The sequence below is a fragment of the Acomys russatus genome, chromosome 19 (genome assembly GCF_903995435.1).
Source record: "Acomys russatus chromosome 19, mAcoRus1.1, whole genome shotgun sequence".
Lineage (NCBI taxonomy): Eukaryota > Metazoa > Chordata > Mammalia > Rodentia > Muridae > Acomys > Acomys russatus.
The window spans coordinates 42,648,437-42,672,837 of record NC_067155.1 but is presented as its reverse complement, the minus strand read 5'-3'; the positions used below and the strand labels follow the sequence as shown (position 1 = coordinate 42,672,837).

At 48.3% G+C, this 24,401-nt stretch overlaps 1 protein-coding gene across 1 annotated transcript in view; it reads right to left on the bottom strand.

Moving 5' to 3' along the window:
* The window catches only part of Gtf2i (general transcription factor IIi), an 85,175-nt gene extending 60,984 nt beyond the window's left edge, over positions 1 to 24,191 (bottom strand). The window contains exons 1-3 of the mRNA XM_051161349.1: positions 24,028 to 24,191; positions 4,494 to 4,597; positions 3,318 to 3,456 (exon numbers count right to left, since the gene is read on the bottom strand). Of these exons, the coding sequence (XP_051017306.1) occupies positions 3,318 to 3,456; positions 4,494 to 4,597; positions 24,028 to 24,082 (298 nt within the window). The 5' untranslated portion in view covers positions 24,083 to 24,191. The remainder of the gene's footprint in view (positions 1 to 3,317; positions 3,457 to 4,493; positions 4,598 to 24,027) is intronic.
* Positions 24,192 to 24,401: the final 210 nt, after the last annotated feature.

Sequence of the window (24,401 nt, the reverse complement as noted above, 5' to 3'; positions counted from 1 at the left end):
ACAGACCAGTTCCAAGATTCTCCCAAAGCTGCCCCTCAGCTGCTGTCTCACACAGTGGGCAGAAGTAGGTCGTCAGACCTTCTGTGGGGAGGCTAGAACCCATTACCCCGTTGGGTGCTTGCCGTGCAGTTTGGACGCCTTCTCATTAGCACAGCCTAAAGAGAACAGAGGTTTCAGGTTAGACACACGTAAAGGCAGATGCCTGTACTGGCCTGCTCCTCCTTTGGTCACGGTTATTTACTACCTGTGGTGGTCTGAAGGAGGAATTGATGAAACTGTCTGGGGAGGATTAGAAGTGTGGCCGTGTTGGAGGAGGTGTGTCACTGGGAGGTGGGCTCTCAAGTCTCCTCGCTCCCTCTCACCCTCTCTGGCAGATCAGATGTGAGCTCTAGCCTCTGCTCCAATGCCACACTTGCCCGCCTGCCTGCACCCTAACATGTTGGTCATGGGCTAACCCTCTAAAACTGTAAGCAAGCCCTCCAACTGAATGCTTCTTTTTATAAGTTGCCTTGGTCACAGTGCCTCACCACAGCAACATGAAAAAAAGAAAAAAAGGGGGGAGGGGGGAACAGCAACTAAAACACTGCCACTTGCCAGGCATTGGTGGCGCATGCCTATAATCCCAGCACTCGGGAGACAGAGGCAGCCTGGTCTACAGAGTGAGTTCCAGGACAGCCAGGGCAACACAGAGAAACCCTATCTCAAAAACAAAACAAAAGACACTGCCACTCACTCATGACCTTGTTAGAGACTCTGAAAGTAAAGCTTATCCCCGTTCCCAGCGCGAGATCCAGCAGGTGATACGACTCACCTGGGAAAACCTATACTGGCATAAGGAAGAGAACACGCAGGTGCTCTGGGGTCCAGCCAGCTGTCACTGGACTCGGCAGCAAATCTCCTGTTTGGTGCAATCCACTAGGCTCAGTTTTTCAGAGCAACAATGCCTGCTGTGTATCTGTTATACTCATTCAAAACCTAAAGCACGGTTATGGCACCTCACTCTGCGCACTGTACAGATCGCCTTGTGTTTTCTATGAGGCTGACCTGGAAACATGGCAAGCCCCACAGTCTAACGGTACACACACAGGTCTTATTAGTTTATCATTTATATAGTTTGGGTTCAACTTTTTTTATATTTATTTTTTATTTCATTTTATTTTATTTCTGGTTTTTAGAGACAGGGTTTCTCTGGGTGGTCCTGGCTGTCCTGGACTCTTTCTGTAGACCAGCCTGCCTCTACCTCCCAAGTGCTAAGATTAAAGGCTAGCACCATATGCTCGGTTCAATGCTGTTTATTAAGGAGGTGCTGCACAGCATCTTCAAAGGCAATCTACTGCTATGACGTCAACTGTACCAACCCACAAAAAGAGCACCACACTGAGGCTTGCTGACCGCTAGTTTGTTAGTGTTATTTGTCTCACAAGATAACTTGATGTTTTTCCAAGAAAGAAAGCTTAAAAAAAAAAAAAAAAAACCAACTTAACCAAATTACAAGGGTCTGAATAAGTTATATAAAGTAGCAAAAGGTCAAAGTTCAATACATTGATGTCAAAACTCTGCTTAAGTGGAGTTATTGGTCTACTCTCAGTAACAATTACAGGGACTGGCTTACAGAATCAAAGTTTATTTGTTTCATTTTTGCCCAAGTTTTATCTGTTATGCAGCAGTTAAAAGTACCAGTCCGGTGTAATTACTTGGGTGTGAGAGGCTATGCTAACATGGTCAGAGGGATTAGAAAGGAGAATATTTTCCCTCTTGCCTTTCAGGGTCAAGTAGGTCTCAGGACTAGAGCATCTCTCAAAGTGTTCTGTAATTGTGGGGAGTAACAGCTGGGGGTGGTGGCTCAGGCCTTTACTCCTGGCACTGTGAAGGCAGGGGTGGGATCTCTGTGAACTGAGGCCAGTCTGGTCTCAGAGCAAGTTCCAGGTCAAAGGGAGAAACACAGAGAAGCCCTGTCTCAAAAGAACAGTGAGTAAATAAATATATATATATATATATACACATGTGTGTGTATGTACATATGTACTGTGGAGAGCTGCTTGTTCACCTGTTCAGAGAGGCCACGGAGACCCCACCTGGTGAGCTCTAAGCAGCGTCCACTCCACAAAGGAGAGGAGACTCAATACAGAGGAGAACTTCCCTCCATGACGTGAAGCTAAGCCCTGATCAGGCAAGGCCTTTGACTTTCCTCACATAGATGGAGCAAGTGCTAAAGGGAAGGCTAGAGGAGACAGATGGTCCTCTCAAGCCCACGGGAGCCCTGTGGACCAGATCCTTAACATGGCATTGAAGTAAAAACATAAAGTGATTAATTCTGGCCACCTATGTGGTCTTTAACATCCACGCAGGATAAGTATAGCCAGAACGATGGGCGTGTTTCTTTAATGGTTTTAGTGATAACATTCCCTGGGCAGTAGGCTTAAATCTATACGAGATGCTACCTAGGCAACTATTTCTAATGATTTTCCTCTTGATAAGAAAAATGCATGCCTGGTAGGGTGGCGCACACCTTTAATCCCAGCACTCGGGAGGCAGAAGCAGACAGATCTGTGAGTTCAAGGCGAGCCTGGTTTACAGAGTGAGTTCTGAGACAGTCAGGGATACACAGAGAAACCTTGAAGGGGGGCGGGAGTGCTCTTTTTCTTGGACCTACACCCCACAGGGTCCACCAGGAAGCAGCTAGAGGTCTTCATCCAGTCCCCCGAGAGCAGGGAGGGAGAAATGAAGCAGGGTTAGAGAACAGAAGGCAGACAGACCCTGAGATGCTGCCAAGAGATACAGCAGGAAGCTGGAGGCTGGTGTCTAAAGAGGACCAGTAGGCCAAGGGGAGACCAAAGAGCCCTATAAGAAGGCCACAGCCAGTGTCCCTTTAACAAGCCTGGAGCCTCAGGCTTCTCACGCCTCAGCCTCTGCTGCTTGGCCTGTGTCAGATTTTCAGTTCTTTGCCTGTTCTTGCAGGGACCGTAACTCAGCAACTCCCTGGATAGCCTCTGCATTCACCTTACACTCCCATCAGTGACTTGCCCTGACCCACTTCTAAAAACAAACGTCAGAGCGTCTCCTGTCGCCCTCTTCTTTTTTTTTTTTCTTGGTTTTTTGAGACAGGGTTTCTCTGTGTAACCTTGACTGTCCTGGACTTGCTTTGTAGACCAGTCTGGCCTTGAACTCACAGAGATCCACTTGCCTCTGCCACCACTGCCGGCTCCTCTTCTGTCTTTTTCTGGTATAACTCACCCTTAGGAGGTTTGAGATGCCTTATCTAAAAATAATTATATTAAAAATTTACAAACTACAAAAGACAAAAACACCCCACTTACAATATTTTACAAAATCCTTTTGGAAATCTTTTCTGGTGTTGACAAAAGCACGTCCTCTTTCAGTTCCAACAACAAACACGTCCGTCTCATACACAGCAATGCAAGCCACCTCGGCCTTGGACTTGGCCAGCTCTTTACACTGAAATAAAGAGCACCAGTGTTATCTCATACATAGCTACTTCAAAGCACCATTTCTTTCTAGGTATATCTAAAAATCCAAATCTAACACTTAAAACCACGAACTCAAGTAAAATTCCTAGTTTTAAATTATATGTAAGTAGCCTTTGTGCCTAGTTCTAAACAGGGGTGGAAGGGGGTGGGGTGGGGTGGAGAGGGGGTGAGGTGGAAGGGGGTGGGGTGGGAGGGGCAACAACAAACAAAACCAAAACAATTTACAGGAGAAACCCCTTGTTGTGGGTTTAAGGTTGGATTCCTCAAGAAACAAGCTCAGATTTGCAGACCTGCACTTTGTGAGGCCTGAATGAGCACAGGGTCCAAAAGGTTAGCTGTCACTGCTGCCAGGGGGTGGGGAGGGGGGTCAGGGGTTGTGAGCTAGCCTGGGAAGGGCAGAGAGTCTAGACACAGGGATGTGAGTGTGGTGCTAGGTGGAAGAGCAGCTGGAGGATGGCGCCACCATCCTGAGGAGATCTGAACCCACCCCTAAGATTTTGCTCAAACTATTCTAGAACACAAGATCCTCCTGCCTCAGTTTCCAAAACGCTGCATTCTACTCAGACTCTATTGACTTTACTAAAGCTACTCCAATGAGATTGAATATTTTTAAGAACTTGGGGGCTGGGGATACGTAGGGGGACCGCACAATGCCAGAGCCATAGCCTAGCTTGAGACCCAGGACAATGTTCCGAAACACAGTGGTAAAACAGGGCTTGACAGCTCAAACCCTGGACTGGGCGGATGTGGCTCACTGGTAGAATGCTGGCCCGCTGTAATCCTAGCATTTGAGAGACTGAGCAAACGATCAGAAAGTGCAAGCTTGGCTAGCCTCAAGAAAGTAAACGGGCACAGGGTACAGTGGTAGAGCGCTGGCCTAGCCACAGGCATGGTCCTAGGTTCAATGCTCAATATTGCTTCTTTAAAAGTAATAATAATTAATTAGCTTAATGAATGTTTCACAGAGACGACCAACAGGAGGCCGGCAGAACTCTACTGTCTCACCATGGACTCCAGGGCAGACATGAGGAACGTCACCACCATCCTGCTCTCTGAAGACTCCTCATCTTCAGCAGGCAGTGTGGACATCGCTACTTGGGCCATGATTTCTGCACAAGGAAAACACAAGAAAAGTGAATGTGGAGGGGAACCTGCCACAGCCGATTCTCTGTGCACCCCCAGGGAGCCGCCACCACAGCCCACCTCCGTTATTGGTTCATATTTGCCCAAACTCTTCCCCTTTAAGATACGATACACACTCCACTTTCCATGGCGAGTCATTTGCATAAAATTAGTTGAGCAAGGCACCCCAACTAAACCCAGACCCAGCGACAGGTTCTCCAGGAAAGGTAGCCACACTTCGTGATCCAGTTCACAGGAAAGCAGCAAATGTCTGTTCTCTCCTGTGTGCACCACAGCAAGAGCAGGTGGCGCCCCTGGGGCTGGGCAAAGCTGCTGCTCTCTAAGAAGGGAACAGGCTGCCGGGCACTGGGTGGTACCTACACCTCCTCTGCAACACCGCACATTATTCCCTTCCCAGATAAGTTTTTGGGCACTGTGGTATCAGCAAAAGGGTCACTCAAATTTCAAACAAACAAAAACCATAAAACAGTAACCAATGGCCACGATGCAGAGAGGATTAGAACCCTTGAAATCGCTGCACGGTGATGTGGATAATAAGTCCTTTAAAAAAACAAAGAGGATTATGTAATTCTGCCATTCTACTTCTGGGACTGAAACCTGATTTGTACTCTCCCATCCACAGCACTCTTAACAATCTACCCGTGGCAAGGCTCCAAAGCTGCCCGTGTGAATTAACAAAATCTGAGCTATGGCAGTCTTTACAAGAAGGACAATGGTCTGGAGGTGTGTGTGTCGCCCAGTTGCTTATGCGGCCTGGTTCCGCCCCAAGTCCTTGTGCACACCTGTGGTCCCGCTGCTAAGAGGCAGAGGCAGGAGGATCAGGAGGCCAGTGTCATCCTTGGGCACACAGTAAATTCAAAGCCTGTCTGGGCCAATGACCACCTCAAAAACGGAAGGAGATTCTCATTCGTAGTAGTTTGAATGAAAATGGTCCCCACGGGCTCTTGTGTTTGGATGCTTGGTTCCCAGCGGATAGAACTTTCTGAGAAGGATTAGGAGGTGTGGCCATGTTGGAGGAGATGCCACTTGAGTGGGCTTTAGATTTCAAGAGCCCAAGCCATTCCCAATTAGCTCGATATCTCTCTCTCTCTGCCTCAGGTTTGTGGATCAAATGCAAATTCTCAGCTACTGATCCAGCACCATGCCTGCCTATCTGCCACCATGCTCTCTCTAAACCTTTGGAACTGTGAGCCCCAAAGTAAATGCTTTCTTTTATAGGTTGCCTCAGGGCAAGGAGAAATAAATAAATAAAGTGGTGTTCTCATGTTACACATGCAGGGCTCTGTCAAAGCCATGTGGGCCCAACTGGAATCAGAACAAAAAACTAGGATTATTTATTTTTAATCTACTGCTGGCTTCAAGACTCACTTGTCATAAACCTGCCCTAAAGTCACCTTAATGTGCCTTAAGGAACTAGAGAGCCTCTAATCCCTGAGTAAGTTCTAGGCCAGCCAGGTGTAGAGATGACCTTCATTCACATTGTATTAAAAGTGTGTCTCTGTATATACAACTGCAAGCCGCTGAACCGGCAGGAGCTAAAAGCTAATGGATTCCGTCATTGCTATTGAAGAATCTCTGGTCTCAATGTTGTGTAAAAATTGTAACCATCAACGGTTAATAAAGAGCTCAACACGGGTTGGGAGATGGCTCAGAGGTTAAGAGCACTGCCTACTCTTCTAAAGGCTGAGTTCAATTCCCAGCAACCACATGGTGGCTCACAACCATCTATAATGAGAGCTGGTGCCCTCTTCTGGCCTGCTGGCTCACATGCAGGCAGAATACTGTATCAATAATAAATAGAGAAATCTTTAAAAAGAAATATATGTGTAAAGCAGGCAAAACACCAATGCATATAAATAAAAATATTTTTTAAAATAAAAAGAGCTCAACAACCTATAGAGGGCGGGATAGTTAAGGCAGGACTTGAGCCATCCCCGTGGGAGGGTCCTGAGTGGAGGAGGCAGGCATGAGGATGCACCATGAAGAGAAAGTGCCAGGAGTCCCGGCCGTGAGGTGGTGGCCATGAGAGACTCTGCAGGAGGACAAAGGAGCAGGCAAAGTGAGCCAAGATGGTAGGTAAGCAAGCATGTGGCTGGGAAGCAGGCCCCGTGGGTAGAATAGCTGAGAATCTGCCCACCTGTAGTGCTTAAGGCTTAAAATAATGTAAAGGTCTTGGTCTATTATTTGGGAGCTAGAAAGCCCCTCCAATTAAATTTACACCAGGGCTACATGTCTCGAAAAGAAAGAAAAGGGAAACGATCAAAATTCATTAGCTATAAAGATAAGTATGGATTTCTCAAAGAATAAAGATTGGTTTTTGTTTGTTTGACTTTTTGTTTGTTTTGTCTAATGGGAGACAAATGCCACCTACCACCTGCAGCCTCATTCCATTATTGGAACTACTTGGGAGGGTGACAGAGCCCTTAACTGTGGAGGCAGGAGTCCTGCTAGGCTTGAGGAGAGGGAGGCTTTGGGGGGGGGGGGGGGGGGGGCAGATGGCCTCTAGCACCTCACTAGCCTGATCTTTGCTGCTCCAAGAGGCCAGTTCCTGAGCAGTCCTATGCGGCTACTGCCCATCATCTGGTGACTGCGTCTCTCCCTACCTCTCCCAGAAACTGCAGCACTTGGGAAGGTACCCAGGTGTGTCTCTAATACACAAGGAGGCCGAGTCAGCCAGCGACCTCTGAGCTTTATTTATCCCTCAGTCTGAGTCCCTGATTCCACCCAAGGACCTTTACAAAAGGGAAACGTGAACTGAAACGAGAGTCACAAGGACAACACATCAACCCTCCAAGGCCTGCAGGGCTCACATAAGGGTCTGACTCCCCAGGATGCGCGCATCTGCGAAGGTGCATGTGGGGAGGAAGAAGATGACCCCCACCCAAAGCCAAGAGTCTGCAGTAGAGAAACAACCCAGGGAGTGTCCCTCTAGGGAGGTGTCCTCTAGTGTGGGGCCAGCAGCCACATGTAGTTAGTTATGTTTAAGCTAAGACAAAAGCAAATTAAAACTTCAGTTCTTGCTGGGCGTGGTGGTGCACGCCTTTAATCCCAGTGCTCGGGAGGCAGAGGTGGGTAGATCTCCATGAGTTCAAGGCCAGCCTGGTCTACAAAGAGAGTTCCAGGACAGCTGGGTAACAAAGCAAGTTAGGTGAGGAGAACATCAAGGACACTGAGCCAGCGGAGGTACGTGTCTCATCTCTGTCCTCTACTGCCCACCATCACCGGTCACTGGTGGCACAGAACAGCTACAGAAAAAGAGGCAGACTGGTTGCCTGAGAAAAGACCACACATTCAGCTTAAAGTTGTGTGTTGGTGGAAAATGACAAAATGCCAAGAGTCTAATGGGCTGGGAGGGAACCCAGAACTACCGCAGGGTGGTGACCTTGTCTCAGGAATTAGTGGGCCTCCAAATTCTCAAAATGTACCTTGACCTTTCTATGTCAACATATTTTAAAGGTTTCTTTAGTGTATGTATGTCCGCTAGCGCTGTTCCTGTGTGGCTTTATCTGCACCCATTGTAATGGTGCTGGAAGAGTCTAGAAGAGGTCATCAGAGCCCCTGAAAATACATTACTGGCAAGTGTGGGCCATCCAGTAATGTTCTTTCTAAGAGCAGAAGCCCTCTTAACCACTAAGCAAGATCTCCAGCACCTTTTTCAACAGCTGTAAAAACTCTCAGCACTAAAACAAACAGCATCTTCATAGCATCTTCATACCTGGCATACAATCATTTATACCAGAAACGGCCAAAAGTACTAACGCCATCAGACTTACCAGCATTTAAGAGAGTCAAGCTGCTTCCTCAAACATCTTCACTTTATTCATTTATTTAGTAGTATACAGTGTTTTGCCTGCATGTACACCTACAGGCCAGAAGAGGGCATCAGATCTTATTATAGATGGTTGTGAGCCACCATGTGGTTGCTGGAAATTGAACTCAGGATCTTTGGAGGAGTACCCAAGTGCTCTGACCCTCTGAGCCATTTCTCCAGCCTGCTCCTTCACTTTAGATCCTGTGCCCATCACAAATATTGATAATGTCCAATGCCTGGTGGTGGGTATATTATTTGCATAAATTATCAATCTTTCCCAACCTTTGTTCTTCCTTTTAATTCTGGAAATTGTTATGGTAATATTAACACCTTCGTTATTTAGTCCTGGCTTTTGTTTTCACATTTTTAAAATTATTTATTTAGTGCAGGGGTAGGGATGTGCCACAGTGGATATACAGAAGTCAGAAGACAAACCACAAAACTCCATTTTCTCCTTCTACCATGTGGATCCCAGGGATTTAACTCAAAAGTCACCAGGCGTGGTGGTAAACACCTCTACCTGCTCAGCCATCTTGTGGCCTAATTCTGAGTGTCTTTATTTTATTCATGAGTGTTTACCTGCATGTAAGCATGTATGCACACCATGTGTGTGCCTGGTACTCATAGTAGCCAGAAGACAGGATCAGATCCCATGGAACTAGTTATAAACAGTTATGAGCTGCCATGTGTGTGCTGGAAATCAAACCTGTATCCTCCGATACATCAACTAATGCTTTTTTTGTTTGTTTCTTGAGACAGGGTTTCTCTGTGTAGCCTTGGCTGTCCTGGACTAACTTTGTAGACCAGGTTGGCCTCGAACTCACAGCGATCCGCCTGCCTCTGCCTCTTGAGTGCTGTGACTAAAGGCGTGTGCCAACACCACCCAGCTATTTAGGATATTCTTTGCTTATTCTTCCAAGTCAGATATTCCCCCTACCTGCTGTTAATTCTTCAGCATTTCCCTCCAGTGACAAACTCTGTTTTGTTTATTAAAAATTCTTTCCTCTTGTGGGACGTTTCCACTGAAATGGAAACTCGGTCTAATAGTTATTTCCGTTCTGCACACTGACACCATTTCATCTCTTTTGGAGTTGTCATATTTTGTCTTCCGCTGCAGCCACTGAAAAGCCATCTACTGTGACCTTCAAAGATAACCCCCATGTAACCTCTGAGTATTTCTAAGATGTTTTGTCTTTGCTTTCCACAGCTTCTCTGTGTGCTGATTTCCTTTCCCTCGGTGTTTGTTACTCACGGGGCTTTTGAACTATGGGTTAGTGTCTGCATGGGGGAACTCAGCTGTTGCCTCTTCCTCCCTGCTGTCCTTGACCTCCCTTCAAGACACAGCTTCAGGGCTGGGCATGGTGGTACACTCCTTTAATCCCAGCACTCAGGAGGCAGAGGCACAGAGGATCGCTGTGAGTTCGAGGCCAGCCTGGTCTACAAATTGAGTCCAGGACAGCCAAGGTCTCACAGAGAAACCCTGTCTCGAAAACAAACAAACAAAAAACAAGTACACTCAAGCAAGCGGCACTTCTTCCACGTCTCTCCTCTATGCCAACAATTTCTTAGGTTCTTAATTTTTTTAGATTTATTTTATTATGCATATGAGTGTCTTGCCTGTATGTATGTGTATACACCACATACATGCCTGGTGTCCACACTGGTCAGAAGATATCAGATCCCCAGAAAATAGCATTATAGACGACTGTGAGCCATCATGTTGGGTGACAAAAGTCCAAATTTGGTTCTCTACAGGAGCACACCATGTTCTTAACCACCGAGCTACCTCTCTAGCCCTCTTGGGTTTCTAAAGACTTTATCATTTCAGAGCCTTCTCGGTTGTTTTCAGCAGGAATGCCCAGTCTCGTTAAGTTTTACATATTCTTTGCTATACACAACACCTCTTTTTTTGTTTTCGGTTTCTCTGTTTAGCCCTGGCTGTCCTGGAACTTGCTCTATAGACCAGGCTGGCCTCAAACTCACTGAGATCTGCTTTCCCCTGCCTCCCAAGTGCTGGGATAAAAGGTGTGTGCCACTGTGCCCAGCTAGATTTATTATTTTATGTATATGCATGTTCTGCCTGCATGTACATCTGTGTATCATATGCCCACAGAGGTCAGAAAAGGGCATCAGATCCCCCGGGACTGGAGTCACAGACAGGTGCTAGCCAAAATGTGGCCCTTCTAGAAGACCACAAGTTTTTGGCCACAGAGCCAACTCTCTAGTCTTGCTGTATGTGTATTTATTGTCTAGATAGCATATGAATTATCAGACAGACATTAGAGTGTAAGGTTATAAATTCCCAACTCAAGTATAAAAGCAGAGTTTAATTAATTAATTAATTATCTCAAGACTGCATAGATCCCATGTACTGCTAGGTTCAAGAACATAAAACACAAAACCGTGGTGGCACATGACTTTAATCCCAGCACTCAGGAGGCAAAGGCAGGAGTTCCAGGCCAGCCTGGTCTACAAAGTGACTTCCAGGGTTACACAGAGAATCCCTGTCTTAATAAACAAAAGCCAAACAAACAAACAAAAACCTGTCTCATCCACTCCCACTCACCACAGCATATGGAACAGCCTCAAGCACAAGCTCGCCAATGCTTCTACTGTGACCAAGGCAAAGACAATGTGTTATTCAGGAGCCTAGCCTGGGCCCACTTCAGTGGTTAGCCACATGAGGATCACCCAGGATCTGCTGTCACCAGCACCAGTCCACTGCAAATAGGACAGTTCTCACAAGGCAACACCAGCAGCAGTACCATGACAAAGGCATGGAAAGGCAGGCCAGGCTCACAGAAGATACCTCTTCCTCATCACTGGGGACAGGGCCAAGCCCTGCAGATCCTGCTTTGTTCCTGTTTACACACACCTAGGCCAGAGTTCCATTGTAAACTAGGCACAGTGAGAGGGACAGCAATCACAACGCACTGTGGTGCCAGCCAAGTGGTATAGTCTCCATGGACTCACCCTTAGGCCCACTGTCACGGAAATGAAGACGGGTAGCATTCTTGCTCTTTGGCCAACTTCCGCCACTGTGCACAAAACACAGCCAATGTTTGGGCTGCTGCCACCTCTGCTGTGGCTTTCAGGTTCCCAGCCTGCTGCAGACTCTGTGCCAGCAGGCCTTACTGGGGTGACAGGAGGGTATGTCCTCCCCCCACAGGCTCAGGGCCTTCTCCATCTGCACCAGGCACCTGTCCCACACTGTGGCCATGACATCAGCATTCGCATGGTGTGGACTTCCATTTCCTTCTACAGCGATTCCACTGCCAGATGCAAGATCTGCTCTTACTGTAGTTAGAACTTTCATTTTGATTCAATTAAAATCTTCCACCATTCCACAGAGGTCCTCTGAAGCTTCTGTGGCACATGCAGGCAGCCAGTGTAGTGTTCTTGCGCTCTGGAGCCATTATTAACACACATGGAAGTTATATGAACCCAGGTGGGAGATCAGGGTGGAGGGCAGGGCAGCTAAGCAAGCACTGGGTACAGGGAGGGTACCAGCCCAGCCTCCTAGAGCCCACATCCTGCTACTCTGGGCCCGTCATTCTGGAAACCACCCGCTGCTTGTTTCTGGCTCTTCCCAAGCAGCAAACCCAAATTACACAAGGCCAGGGCAGGAGTAAGGAGGGACACCGGCTACATCACCTCTCCCATTTCTTCTCCAGCCTTGTTTTTTGCGGTATCAACTGCTTTATTTCATCTTTACCTTCCTGCCCTGATTTTTAACTCTGCATTACAAGTTTCAATGTGCTCTTGCTGTCCCACAGCCCCAGGTGGCTACTTCCTAATAGATGAGGTGCCTTCTCTCCTCTCTGGAAACAGACACCAGGCATTCTCCAAGCTGCTTCTGTTTCCTGTTGGAGGTCAGGATGATCAGGGATCAGGTTCCTCTGTGTCCTCAGAGCTCTGATCTGCTGCACTTCAAAACAAGCCAGTACTCAAATCCATGTCATTTTTTTATGCTATATTTTTTCTTTAAATTATTGATCCTTGGTGTTAATATAGTAGCATCAAAAAGGAAAAGAGATTTTTAAATTTTTGTTATTTTTATTTTTTTAGTGAGCCAAAGGAAAAGAGTTTTTTAAAGATTTCCACACTATCATCATTCGGACAAAAAACAGCAAGTGGTGAGATGGCTTTTAAGAGTTAAGATTAAAAGTGCCTGTACCCCAAGATGGTGGTGGTACAGGCCTCTAATCCCTGCATTCGGGAGGCAGAGGTAAGAGGATCTCTGAGTTGGAAGCCAGCTTGGTCTACAGAGTGAGTTCCTGGACAGCCAGGACTATGCAAAAACCCTGTCTCAAACAAACACGTATATGATAAAACCCAATTTTTAATCAACTCATTTAAGTCACTAAAACAACAAAATTAAAAAGCTAAAAAAGATCCTTCCCCCCAAAAAAGAGAAAAATCTTGAATAACTTCAGCTACCACTTAATTCTAAGGAAAAACTAAAATTGGATCTTTTTGTTGTTTTGTTTTGTTTTCTGAGACAGGGTTTCTCTGTATAGCCTTGGCTATGCTAAACTCACTTTGTAGATCAGGCTGGTCTTGAACTCACAGAGATCCATTTGCCTCTGCCTCCAGAGTTCTGGGATTAAAAGCCTATACCAGCCGAGCGTGGTGACCTTTAATCGCAGCACTGGGGAGACAGAGGCAGATGGATTGCTGTGAATTCAAGGTCAGCCTGATCTACAAACCAAGCCCAGGACAGCCAAGGCTACACAGAGAAACATTGTCTTGAAAATCCTTTTTTTTTTTTTTTTTTAAAGGGGGTTTTGTTTTGGTTTGTTGGTTTTGGTTTTGGTTTTGGTTTTTCGAGACAGGGTTTCTCTGTGTAGCCTTGGCCATCCTGGACTCACTTTGTAGACCAGGCTGGCCTCGAACTCACAGCGATCCGCCTGCCTCTGCCTCCTGAGTGCTGGGATTAAAGGCGTGCGCCACCACGCCTGGCTCAAAAAAAGAGTTTTGACTTTGTTTTTTAGATGCATTTTATTGATGCTATGGGTTTATTTTGGAATTTTCACATTTACTATAAAAGGCTGACATTTGCCTCATATAATTAGTAAACACACTTTTCCTTGCAACCTAAGAACAGCAGTAGGGATATGGTGTGGCGCAGTGGCCAAGAACTTATGTCAGTGCTAATGCCCTGGGCTCCATCCCCAACACCCTAGGAAGGAAAAACAGGGTTTTGGCTAAACTACAGTCTTGGACAATCACGCTACCTGTTTCCTCGTTCTGTCTTGCTTTGCAGTGTGGGAATCACACCTAGGACCCCAAGCAGGAAAGGCCACCAAGCTACTCCCCAGGCCAGAACCCTTGCAAGATGGATCCAGACCCACCCAAGTCACCACACCGCCCTCAGCTCTAAGTGTAAAACTCATTACTATTTTAAACATTCTTCCAATGTCATTATCAACGTTATTTATAGTTTCAGGAAAAGTTGTCAGGGCCTTAACACAAATACTGTAGTATTGAAATCTATTTAATGATTTCTCAAAACTTTAACCCACCCCTTCCCCCCCCACCCCCCGCAAGGGTTTCTCTGTGTAGCCCTGGCTGTCCTGGACTCAATTTGTAGACCAGGCTGACCTGGAACTCAGAGTTCTGCTTGTTTCTGCCTCCCCAAGTGCCAGGATTACAGGCGTACACCACCGCCCACCTGGCTTTTTCACCCTCTTTATAAAGCAGAGTGCCTTATTTACAAAGGAAAAAGAAGGCCCCCCAAAACTTTTTTGTCCCCAAATACCACTATCCCTTCACCAAGTGAAACAGGAGACCCTTCATCTTATGCCAGTAAGAAAGATAACACCAGGTCCCAACAAGGACACATACTCAATAGAGCTCAATGACAATACACCGAGAGCCAGGCCACACACCTTTAATCCCAGCACTCGGGAGGCAGCGGCAGGCTACTCACTGTGAGTGCAAGGCCAGCCTGGTCTACAAAATGAGTCCAAGACAGCCAAGGCTACACAGAGAAACCCTATCCTGAAAAAAAAAAAAATCAACAGCCGCCCCCAAACACACACCCCAACATGTGTGAAGCCAGTGGTCACTCCTCTGTCATTTCCTAAAGTGCCTGATGTTTTTTTGTGAGACTGAATCTCATTGGCCTGGAGCTTACAGGTTAGGGTGGCTGCCCAGGGAGCCCCAGGAATCCACTGACCCCACTTCACAGCCCTGGGATTATCAGCACACCCTACCCACAAATCTTTTTTTTTTTTTTTAAATAATGTATTTAATTTTATTTTAGCATGAGGGGTTGCCATTAGAACTGGTATTATAGACAGTTGTGAACTGCCATGTGGTGGCTGGGAATTGAACCCGGGTCCTTTGGAAGAACAGACTGCTCTTAAACACTGAGCCATCTCTCCAGCCCCCACAAATCCTTTTAACATGGGTTCCAGGATCGGACTCAGGGCCCCATGGTTGCTTAACAAGCACTCCACCGTCTCCCCAGCTCCACAGTCCAGAATTCTGAACAACAGAAGCCTGCTCTGCCAACAAACCAAGAATATGCCCCTTTGACCTTATTCCAAATAGTAAAATCATCTCCGTTTGCTGGGCATGGTGTCGCACACCTTTAATCCCAGCACTTGGGAGGCAGAGGCAGGCAGATCCCTGTGAGTTCGAGGCCAGCTTGGTCTACAAAGCGAGTCCAGGACAGCCAGGGCTACACAGAGAAACCCTGTCTCAGAAAAAATAAAAAAAGTCAAGCCGGGCGTGGTGGCGCACGCCTTTAATCCCAGCACTCGGGAGGCAGAGGCAGGCGGATCGCTGTGAGTTCGAGGCCAGCCTGGTCTACAAAGTGAGTCCAGGACAGCCAAGGCTACACAGAGAAACCCTGTCTCGAAAAACCAAAAAAAAGAAAAAGAAAAGTCATCTCCGTTTGCAGAGCCACATCCAGGTGATCTTTTGTAGCCTAGGAAACAGTGATGGACTATGGATGGACCCTTACCCCATGAGGCTGTTAACAATGTTATATGGTTAAGAACTTGCTGCTCAACTGAGTGCTTTTACAAAAGACGCCCACTCAACTAAACAGATCTAAAGAAAACATTAAAGCACATTACATGTCTGCTTACTTACATACCTATAAACAAACTCCAAACCTAAACACGATAAATTCGAAGTGGCTCAGTTCCCAGGCAGTGCTTTCACGAGCACTGCACTAGATACAATAACCTATTTTCTGATGAGGCGGAAGAATGCACTAGGGCAGCATCAGGAGGAGCCCGCGCTCTGACGCACACAGCGCCTTGCTCACCTTATTCTAAATGCCTATTTTTACAAAATCATAAGCCAAGGACTTGTTTTGCCTGAGATCTAGAGATGTGGCTGAGTGGCGGAGGGCCTGCCTAGCACACAGCCCTAGGCTCAACTCCCAGCACCACAATAACATAGAATAAAATGTAGGGGCCTAGAGTGATGACTGGGCAGTTAAGTGCACACTCTGCTCCTCCAGAGGACCAGAGTTTGGGTCCCAGCACCCATGTATTTTGAAGCTTTGTCATCATGTACATATTTTAAAGCTGAACTTTTGATCATGACATGGCTCTTTTTATGCCTACATAGCACATTTTCCCAAGCCTTAATTTGTGAGCTAATAGTCATTTCAGTTTTTCTATGCCCAGTGTATACAGTGGTATAGTTATTTTCATTTCTTTTGCTTTTTAAATATATTTTAGTTTTGATGCTTAACATATATATCATTTCTTCATTGTTGTTCTGGTTTGTTTTTTCAAGACAGGGTTTCTCTGTGTCACCCTGGCTGTCTTGGAACTCACTCTGTAGACTAGGGTGGCCTCAAACTCACAGCGATCTGCCTGCCTCCCATCACCTGGCTATTACAGTTTCTTTTGGGGGATAGGGGGGAATGGTTCAAGATAGGGTTTCTCTGTGTAGTCTTGGCTATCCTGGACTCACTTTATAGGCCAGGCTAGTATCAAATTCAGAGATCTGCCTGCCTCTGATGGGACTGAAGGCATGCACCACTGAAGCCAGCCTTACATAGTTTCTTCTGCCCCCCCCCCAACCCTTGCCAGACAGGGTCTCTCTGTGTAGCTTTGACTGTTCTGGACTCACTTTGTACACCAGGTTGACCTTGAATTCACAGCCTCTGCCTCTACCTCCTCAGTGCTGGGATTAAAGGCATGTGCCACCACACCCAGCTAGTTTCTTTTCTTTCTTTTTTTTTTTTTTTTTTGTTTTTCGAGACAGGGTCTCTCTGTGTAGCCTTGGCCATCCTGGACTCACTTTGTAGACCAGGCTGGCCTCGAACTCACAGCGATTCGCCTGCCTCTGCCTCCCGAGTGCTGGGATTAAAGGCGTGCGCCACCACGCCCGGCTGCCCAGCTAGTTTCTTAAAGCATGCAGTTGAGTTTCTTTATTGGTGTTTTGCCTGCATGTATGTCTGTGTGAAGGTGTCGGATCTTGGAGTTACAGACAGTTGTGAGCTGCCATGTGGGTGCTGGGAGTTGAACCTGGGTCCTTGGGAAGAGTAGACAGTGCTCTTAAACACTGAGCCATCTCTCCAGCCTTGAGTTTTTTTTTTTTTAAGATTTATTTTTATTTATGAATGTGACTGTGTGTGTGTCCGTGTGCGTGCACACATGACAGCTAAAAGAGGGTATCAAGACATCCTAGAACTAGAATTATAGGATGTGAGCCCGACTTGGGTGCTGGGAATTGAAGCAGAGCCTTTGGAAGAACACCAAGCGCTCTTCACTGCTGAGCCATCTCTCCAGCCCCACACTAATATTTTGTAAACACTGGCTTTCGATGTTTAGATGTGTACTTAGCTGCCACTGAAATCTCTTTGCTGTGAATGCATACATTCAGGAAATATGGACACTAAGCTAAGCAGCCCCTTGGTCACTGCACCCCTCTGAGTATGTGAATGTGTCTGTCCCTGTGTGGAGGCCAGAGATCTTCCTCTACAGCTCTGCCTGTTTCTGAAACAGTCTTTCTGAAGCTGGAATTCATGGCTCACCTAGAGTGGGAACACAGCCAGCCTCAGGATGCTGCTGTGCCCAGCTCCCAGCACTGGGATCTCAGACTGTCTGGCGCTGCTGGGGCTGGCTCTTCTACATGGGTGCTGAAGAGCAAGCCTGGTCGGTCCTTATGCCTGACAAGCACCTTAACAACAGAGCCAGCCCCCTTTTCTATCAATATCATGTTATATGTGTGCTTGAATCCAACTTAATTTTATATATTTGTATGAACAGTCTACAAATAAGCTTTTTTTTTTTTTTTTTTTCTGAGACAGGTTTCTCTGTGTAGCCTTAGCTTTCCTGGACTCATTTTGTAGACCAGGCTGGCCTCGAACTCACAATGATCCATCTGCCTCTGCCTCCTGAGTGTTATGATTACAGGCGTGTGCCACCACGCCTGGCAATAAAGAAATCTTAAAAAATAAAACAAAAAACTACCACTACAAGCAAAAAACTGCAACACCCAGATTATCCTGGGTCTGGGACTCAGGACCCTCCTGCCTGAACCCTTAAATATGAGCCACACAATGTTGCCTGGCTTCTCATCTGGCATCTTTGCAGGGCTCACACACAAGCGCCTCCCCACTTCTTAGGATGAATATTCAATCAACTACAGATACCAGATATTTTCTTTTCTTTTCTTTTCTTTGTTTTTGTTTTTGTTTTGTGTTGTTGTTGTTGTTGAGACAGGACTTCTCTGTGTAGCCTTGGCTGTCCTGGACTTGCTTTGTACATCAGGTTGGCCTTGAACTCACAGCGATCCACCTGCCTCTGCCTCCCGAGTGCTGGGATTGCAGGCATGCACCACCAAAGCCTGGCCTACAAATTAAGTTTTCAAGCGAGAGAACATGGAAGCAACGAAAGATTTTGATGGCAAATTCTGGGGCTAGGAGTTAGCCTTGACATTCAATGGGGAGCCTCTGGGGGCGTGTGTGAGGAGCTGGTCAACACTTCAGGAAACAGCAGGCCAGACCGTAGTCAGACAGGAGCAGACATTTCCTACACGGTGCTTCTATGCCGGGGAGGTTCGTCCAGGTGCACCATAAATTCTTCCCAAAGAAAAGATCTAAACAAACAAAATATCGGCATGTGGCGGTGCGCGCCTTTAATCCCAGCATTTGGGAGGCAAGAGGCAAGCGGATCTCTGAATTTAAGATCTATGGATAGAGTCCAGGTCAGCCAGGGCTACAAAGAAAAACCCTGGCCTGGAACTCACAAAGATCCAATCCACATGCCTCTGCCTCCCTGAGTTCTTGGATTACAGGCGTGAGCAGCCACACCTGGCTTTGTTTGTTTCATTTGTGTTTTGTGTGTGTGTTTGACTTACTTTGTAGATCAGGCTGGCTTGGAATTCACAGAACTCCGTCTGCCTCTCCCTCCCGAGTGCCGTTGGGATTAAAATTGACGCATTTTGGATGCTTGGTTTCCCGGCCCTTTTTCTTCTATGGACATATCCCATAAATGAGATAATAAAATTTTAAGTGTCACAAAGTCTAAGACCAGGGCCAGGGTGTATCTCAGTGGTAGACTCCCCGCTCAACATGTCCAGACTTACTTAGCAAAAGTAAGTCTAACACCCCAAGACCTGGCCAGCCTCTTCTACATAGTGAGTTCCAGGCCAGCCAAGGCTGCACAGTGAGCCGCTGTCTGGGTATAAAGAGCTCCCTCCCTCCGGTAGCTCACTACAGCCACAGGTGAGCGCTGGGGAGAGGCTAGCAGTGCAGTTCTTGGTATGAGCAGACGCTCCCTCAATCCCTACCACCACCAAACACACTAAGAAGTTTCAGCTCTCAGAGATACAACGTTAGAGGAAACCAATGCTTTGAGGGACCTAGAGAATAGGCTGCAGCTTAGTGGTAATGCGCTTCCGAAAGTAAGCGTTGGCCCTGGGTTAGACCCTCTACCCCCACTGCTGTTCTTGGACCGCATATGGGCACTCCGACAAGTCCTTTACTCAGGAGTGCCATACCCAGCCATTCTAGTTTGGTTTGGTTTGGTTTGGTTTGGCTTGGCTTGGAGACAGGATCTCGCCATGTAGCCTCAGCCCTCCTGAAACCTAGTACGTAGACCAGGCTGGCCTCCTGACCTACATGCAGGAGGTGAACGGGAGAGCTGCCACCAGCCCGTATTGGTTTTCATCAGGTCACAAGCAAGAAAGCCCTCCAAGCTCACCAACGATCTCTAGCTGTGTCTAATACTCTCACTCGCGCCCTCACTGGCCCAAAGTGGTAATAAGTAGTCAGGTAGTACAAAATCAGGCAAGGGCTGCAGCAACAGAGCCAACATCGCGAGAGTTGCACTGGTGGAGTTACACAGACAGAAGGAAAACTCCAAACAGCTGAGAAGCGTGCTCCGGCAGAGAAGCGAGCTCCGGGCAACAAGTCAGGACAGCCACTGCGGGGCACATCAGTGCAAGTGCCTTGCTCTGGCCCATCCTTAGCTCTCCGCGGGGAGTGCGGGTGCTTCTTCCAGCACACCTAGAAGGCACACTGTGATAAATGTCTTGAAACTGCCTGGGGTTTATTCCCCAGCACTGCGAGTGGGAGGGAGGGGCGGAGGGGAGGGAGGGAGGAACTGTCCTGACTGAAATAATAAACAGAAGTGGAAAAACTGTCAACATTAGACTACAAATAGAACTCAGCACTTGAACTCACAGCCACTTTTCAAGCTTCAGATTGAGATTTGTAATTATGATTTACTTTTGCATTTTTGTATGTGTGTGTGTGTGTGTGTGTGTGTGTTTGTTTTTTTTCCAAGACAGGATTTTTCTCTGTGTAGCCCTGCTGTCCTGGACTCACTCTGTAGACTAGGCGAGCTTGTTTTTTTTTTTTCAAGACAATTTTTCTATGTAGCCTTGACTGTCCTGGACTCGATTTGTAGACCTAGCCAGCCTTGAACTCACAGAGCTCCGCCTGCCTCTGCCTCCTCAGTGCTGAGATCACAGGCGTGCACCAATTTTTGAAAAACTGTCAACCAGTCTTCCAAGTAATCTAGAATAAACACTTCCGTTTACTTTTATTTGGATCCTGTTTTAAACAAGTCATAGCAGCATATGGCTATAATCTAAGCACTCAGAATGCTGAGGCAGGAGGATTGCAATTTACAGGCCTGTATGGGCTACACACAATTAAGAGACAATAGTCAAGGCCCTAACCCCACCCAGACTTGCAGAACCACCGGGTCTGGAACAATATCAGAAGCAGAGCTGGGACAGAGAACCGGTGGCTCCCAGATTAGAAAGGCCCATAGCTCCTGCCACAGAGAGAACCTGACTTCCCTAGGGTTGGCCTCATCCACAAGCGGAATTTCATGAAACCATCCAAACACAGCTGCTATGGCGCCATAGCAATGACACCTGGCAGAGGGCATGGAGAAGGACCGACCCAGCGTGCCGCCTAACTCACTCCCCAGAGGTCAGGCCATCATCCCAGTTGTTCCAGAAGCTGAGACAGGAGAATTACCAAGTTCAAAGATGACCTGGGCTACAGAGGGATTCAAAGCCAACCTGGGCAACTTAGTGAAATTCGAATTATTTAAAAAAGTAAAATGGAGCCGGGCGTGGTGGCGCAGGGCTTTAATCCCAGCACATGGAAGGGGCAGGTGGATCATTGTGAGTTCAAGGCCAGCCTGGTCTACAAAGTGAGTCTAGGACAGCCAAGGTTACTAATACTAGGTCCTGCTTCTCATCCTCCAAAACGGTAGATACAGGTATTAACATCCCCCTGCCTAAAGAGGACCAGCTAATTCAGAGAATGTGGTCCATATTTTAACAGGGTAAAAAAGGAAACAACTCATGACCCCACAACATAAAAGGCCTTAAAGAGCAGAGCGATAGTGGCACACGCCTTTTTAAGCCCAGCACTTGGGAGGCAACGGCAGGCGAGTGGATCATTGTGAGTTCAAGGCCTTCTGGTCTACAAAGCAAGTCCAGGACAGCCAGGCTACACAGAGAAAACCTGTCTCGAGGAAAAAAAAAAAAAGTCTTACAGAACTGACTGCAGATGCATGAGAAAGTTTTTTGTGCCTCCAGGGTGTGAGGCAAGATTTCCAAGACACAGGCAACAAAGGAGCCGGAGCCGGAGGCAACAGATTCAAAAAGAAGGAAAAACCATCCCACAACCCAAACCAGATGCTTGCGGCTACAATACCTGCACCCCCTTATTTACAAACTAGCTTTGGCCTGTAAACGCCTAGAGACAACCAAACAGCTGAGCCAGACACTGCACAGCAGCCCCAGAAGATGCCCGACCTGATACCTCGCTCGCCTCCTGTTCCCAAACAAGGCGGGCACTCGACCGGCACCATCTCAAATCTGCACTCTCAGCAGCCAAGGAGCACAAAGCCATGAGGCATGTACTTAAAAAGAAGCTGTGAGGCAGAGCGGCCATGTACCAAAAGGCAAAACTTGCGAGCCAGACCTGTGATCTCAGCACTTTCGAGGCGAAGACAGGAGGATCGGAAGCTCAGCCAAGCCTCGACTACAAAGCGAGTTCCATACCAGCCTGAACTAAATAAATAACCTACTTTAAAAAAAAAATTTTTTTTTTTTTAATTAAGCAAAAACTTGGGTAGGACTTGGTTACACCAGCCTTTAAAAGCCAGCACCTGCGAAGCAGAAGCAGGCGGATCTCTGCATTCCAGACCAGCCAGGGCTTCATACTGAGGTCTCCTACACCCCGGAGGAGAAAAAAAAAAAAAAAAAAAAAAGGTAAAACTTGATAAGGGAAAAAAATAATAAAAGTGCAGAGTAAACTTTTCTTTTCCATTCCTTCTCTTAACCCCGACGTCTGGGTGGTTGGCCAAGCCAGACTGATTATTTTCATAGCCTCAAGGCTGAAGTCTTCCTTCCGGCCATTGTGTTTATTTCCATCTCCTCCTCACCCCACCCCCATCCCCCAAAAAAAGTCCAGGTCCCGTAGGACCCACAAGCCAACAGGTCCGGACAAAGCCCACACGGCTGGGCTCCACCTGGGAGCAGGGAGGAGCTCCGGTCAGCCTGGGCGGGCACAGACTGCAGAGCCTGGTAACTCCCGCCCCCTTACCAGGGCCCCCTCCGCAGTTACCAGGCACCGATGCCCCGCCCCCATTGTGCCCGCCGGCCAATCGCGCGCGGCCTGCTGCCCTAAGCGCAAGCCCCAGATACACACACCAACACACATACACACAACACACACGCACGCACGCATACACACGCACACGCACCAAACCCGAGCGCGACCCCACGGGGCTCAGGAGGGGCCGTGACACCGCGCTCGCGCGCTCTCGCCCCGAAGAGCCGATTCAACCAATCAGAGCGAAGAAGGCGATGGACTTGCGCGACCCCGCGGGGGAATTCGCTCAATCGTTCGCTTGTTCACGCGCGGGGGATGGGAGGGGGACTGCTCGCGCGAGACCATCCCTCTCAAACCAGCGCGCCCCCCCACCCTCCCGACCACCGTACACGCTTATGTATAGAATATACGCACGCGCAGGACGCCGCGAGTCCTCCCCCACGCGCCACGGGTGCGCGCGTGCAACTGTCGTCTTCTCCACCCCCCAAACAACACCTCCAGCCTCCCCATCCCCCTCAAAAGCCGCGTCGGCTCTGCTTGCCAAGACCCCCAAGTAGAGTGGACTTTTGGGGGTCACAGCGCGTCCGTCTCCCCAACCCCCGAAGTTGTCCCCTCGCCACTTACAACGCGCCAGGCGACCCCCAACTCTCATACCCGAGTCTGTGCGCACGGTCCCGACATAGGCAAAGTGTCGAATAAAGACGCCCCTGTTCGCCATGGCACCCCGAGGTAGAGGGGACGGCGGAGGGGGACACTTAAAGGAAGGGGACAATCTAAGACAGGGACTCACCCGAAGTGCAGTCGGGGAGGGGGGGGGAATGCGGAGAGCAAAGCGGGTGTAGGCCGGAGGGGCCTCGGCTGAGGCGAGCTGGCGAACGGGGTGGAGGTGAGAGGGCGAGGGGGGCCCTTGCGTCTCGGCCGTGCTCCTGTCACCGCCGCATGGCCGCCCCCGGCGGGGCCTCGCTCCTCACTGGGATCGCCTCTCGCGGGGGCACACAGAGGGACGAAGCCGGGGGTAACCGCGGCAGGCGGGCGGAGAGCGCGTGCAGGGAAGCGAGGGGGGGTGCCGGTGCCCCCTTTTCTCTGCTCTCCGAGCTTCTCTCTCACCCTCCTCCTCCTTTTTTTCCCTCCCCCCTACCTCTTTTTTTTTTTTTTTTTTTTTGCTTTTTTTTTTTTTTTTTTTTTTTTTTTGTTCCTGGAAGGTACCGCTGCGCGTGCGTGCGAGCAGCACCGCCCACCGGGAGTTGTAGTTCCAGACGCGCGCTCACCTACGTAACGGGTGGGTACCCCGAACTATAACTCCCAGACAGCATTGCGTGATGAACCCAGATTCTCTCCCCACCGCCCCCCTCTAGGCTGAGGCGAAGCGGCGCGGCGCCCGGCCCTCTCCGGCTAGGACTGTCAATGGAGGCGCGCGGGTGGTGGGAGCAAGAACATGGCTGCACCTGGGGCCTGCGCGGCCGCCGGGTGGGGGAGGGGAGTGGGTTGGAAAGAAACGGAGACCTAGAACGGAGCGGCGTCCTTACCTTGCTTCTGCAGCGGGCCACAACTTCCACTTAAATAACTCTTTGCAGCCGACATTCCCTTGCAAATTGCAAAGTTGGGGGCATTGCAAAGACCAGGGGAGCCCCCGGCGCTGGCCTGTCGCCTGTTTGCAAAGGGAAGTCCCCCAGCTCCGGGACACAAAGAACTCAATGTTTTCAAAGCTGGCTTTAGAAGCAACCAGAGTGGACTTGCCCTAACTTGGGGACAGGCAACGGATGGGAGGGGGTGAGCAACTCATGTTTTCCACTTCTTGCTCCTCTCTCGAATCTTTACGCACCTTTCCTTTAAAAGGAAAGTTGGGAAAATCCTGGTTGTTCCCGCAACTACAAAGAGGTTTAACTTAAAGCCCCTCCTC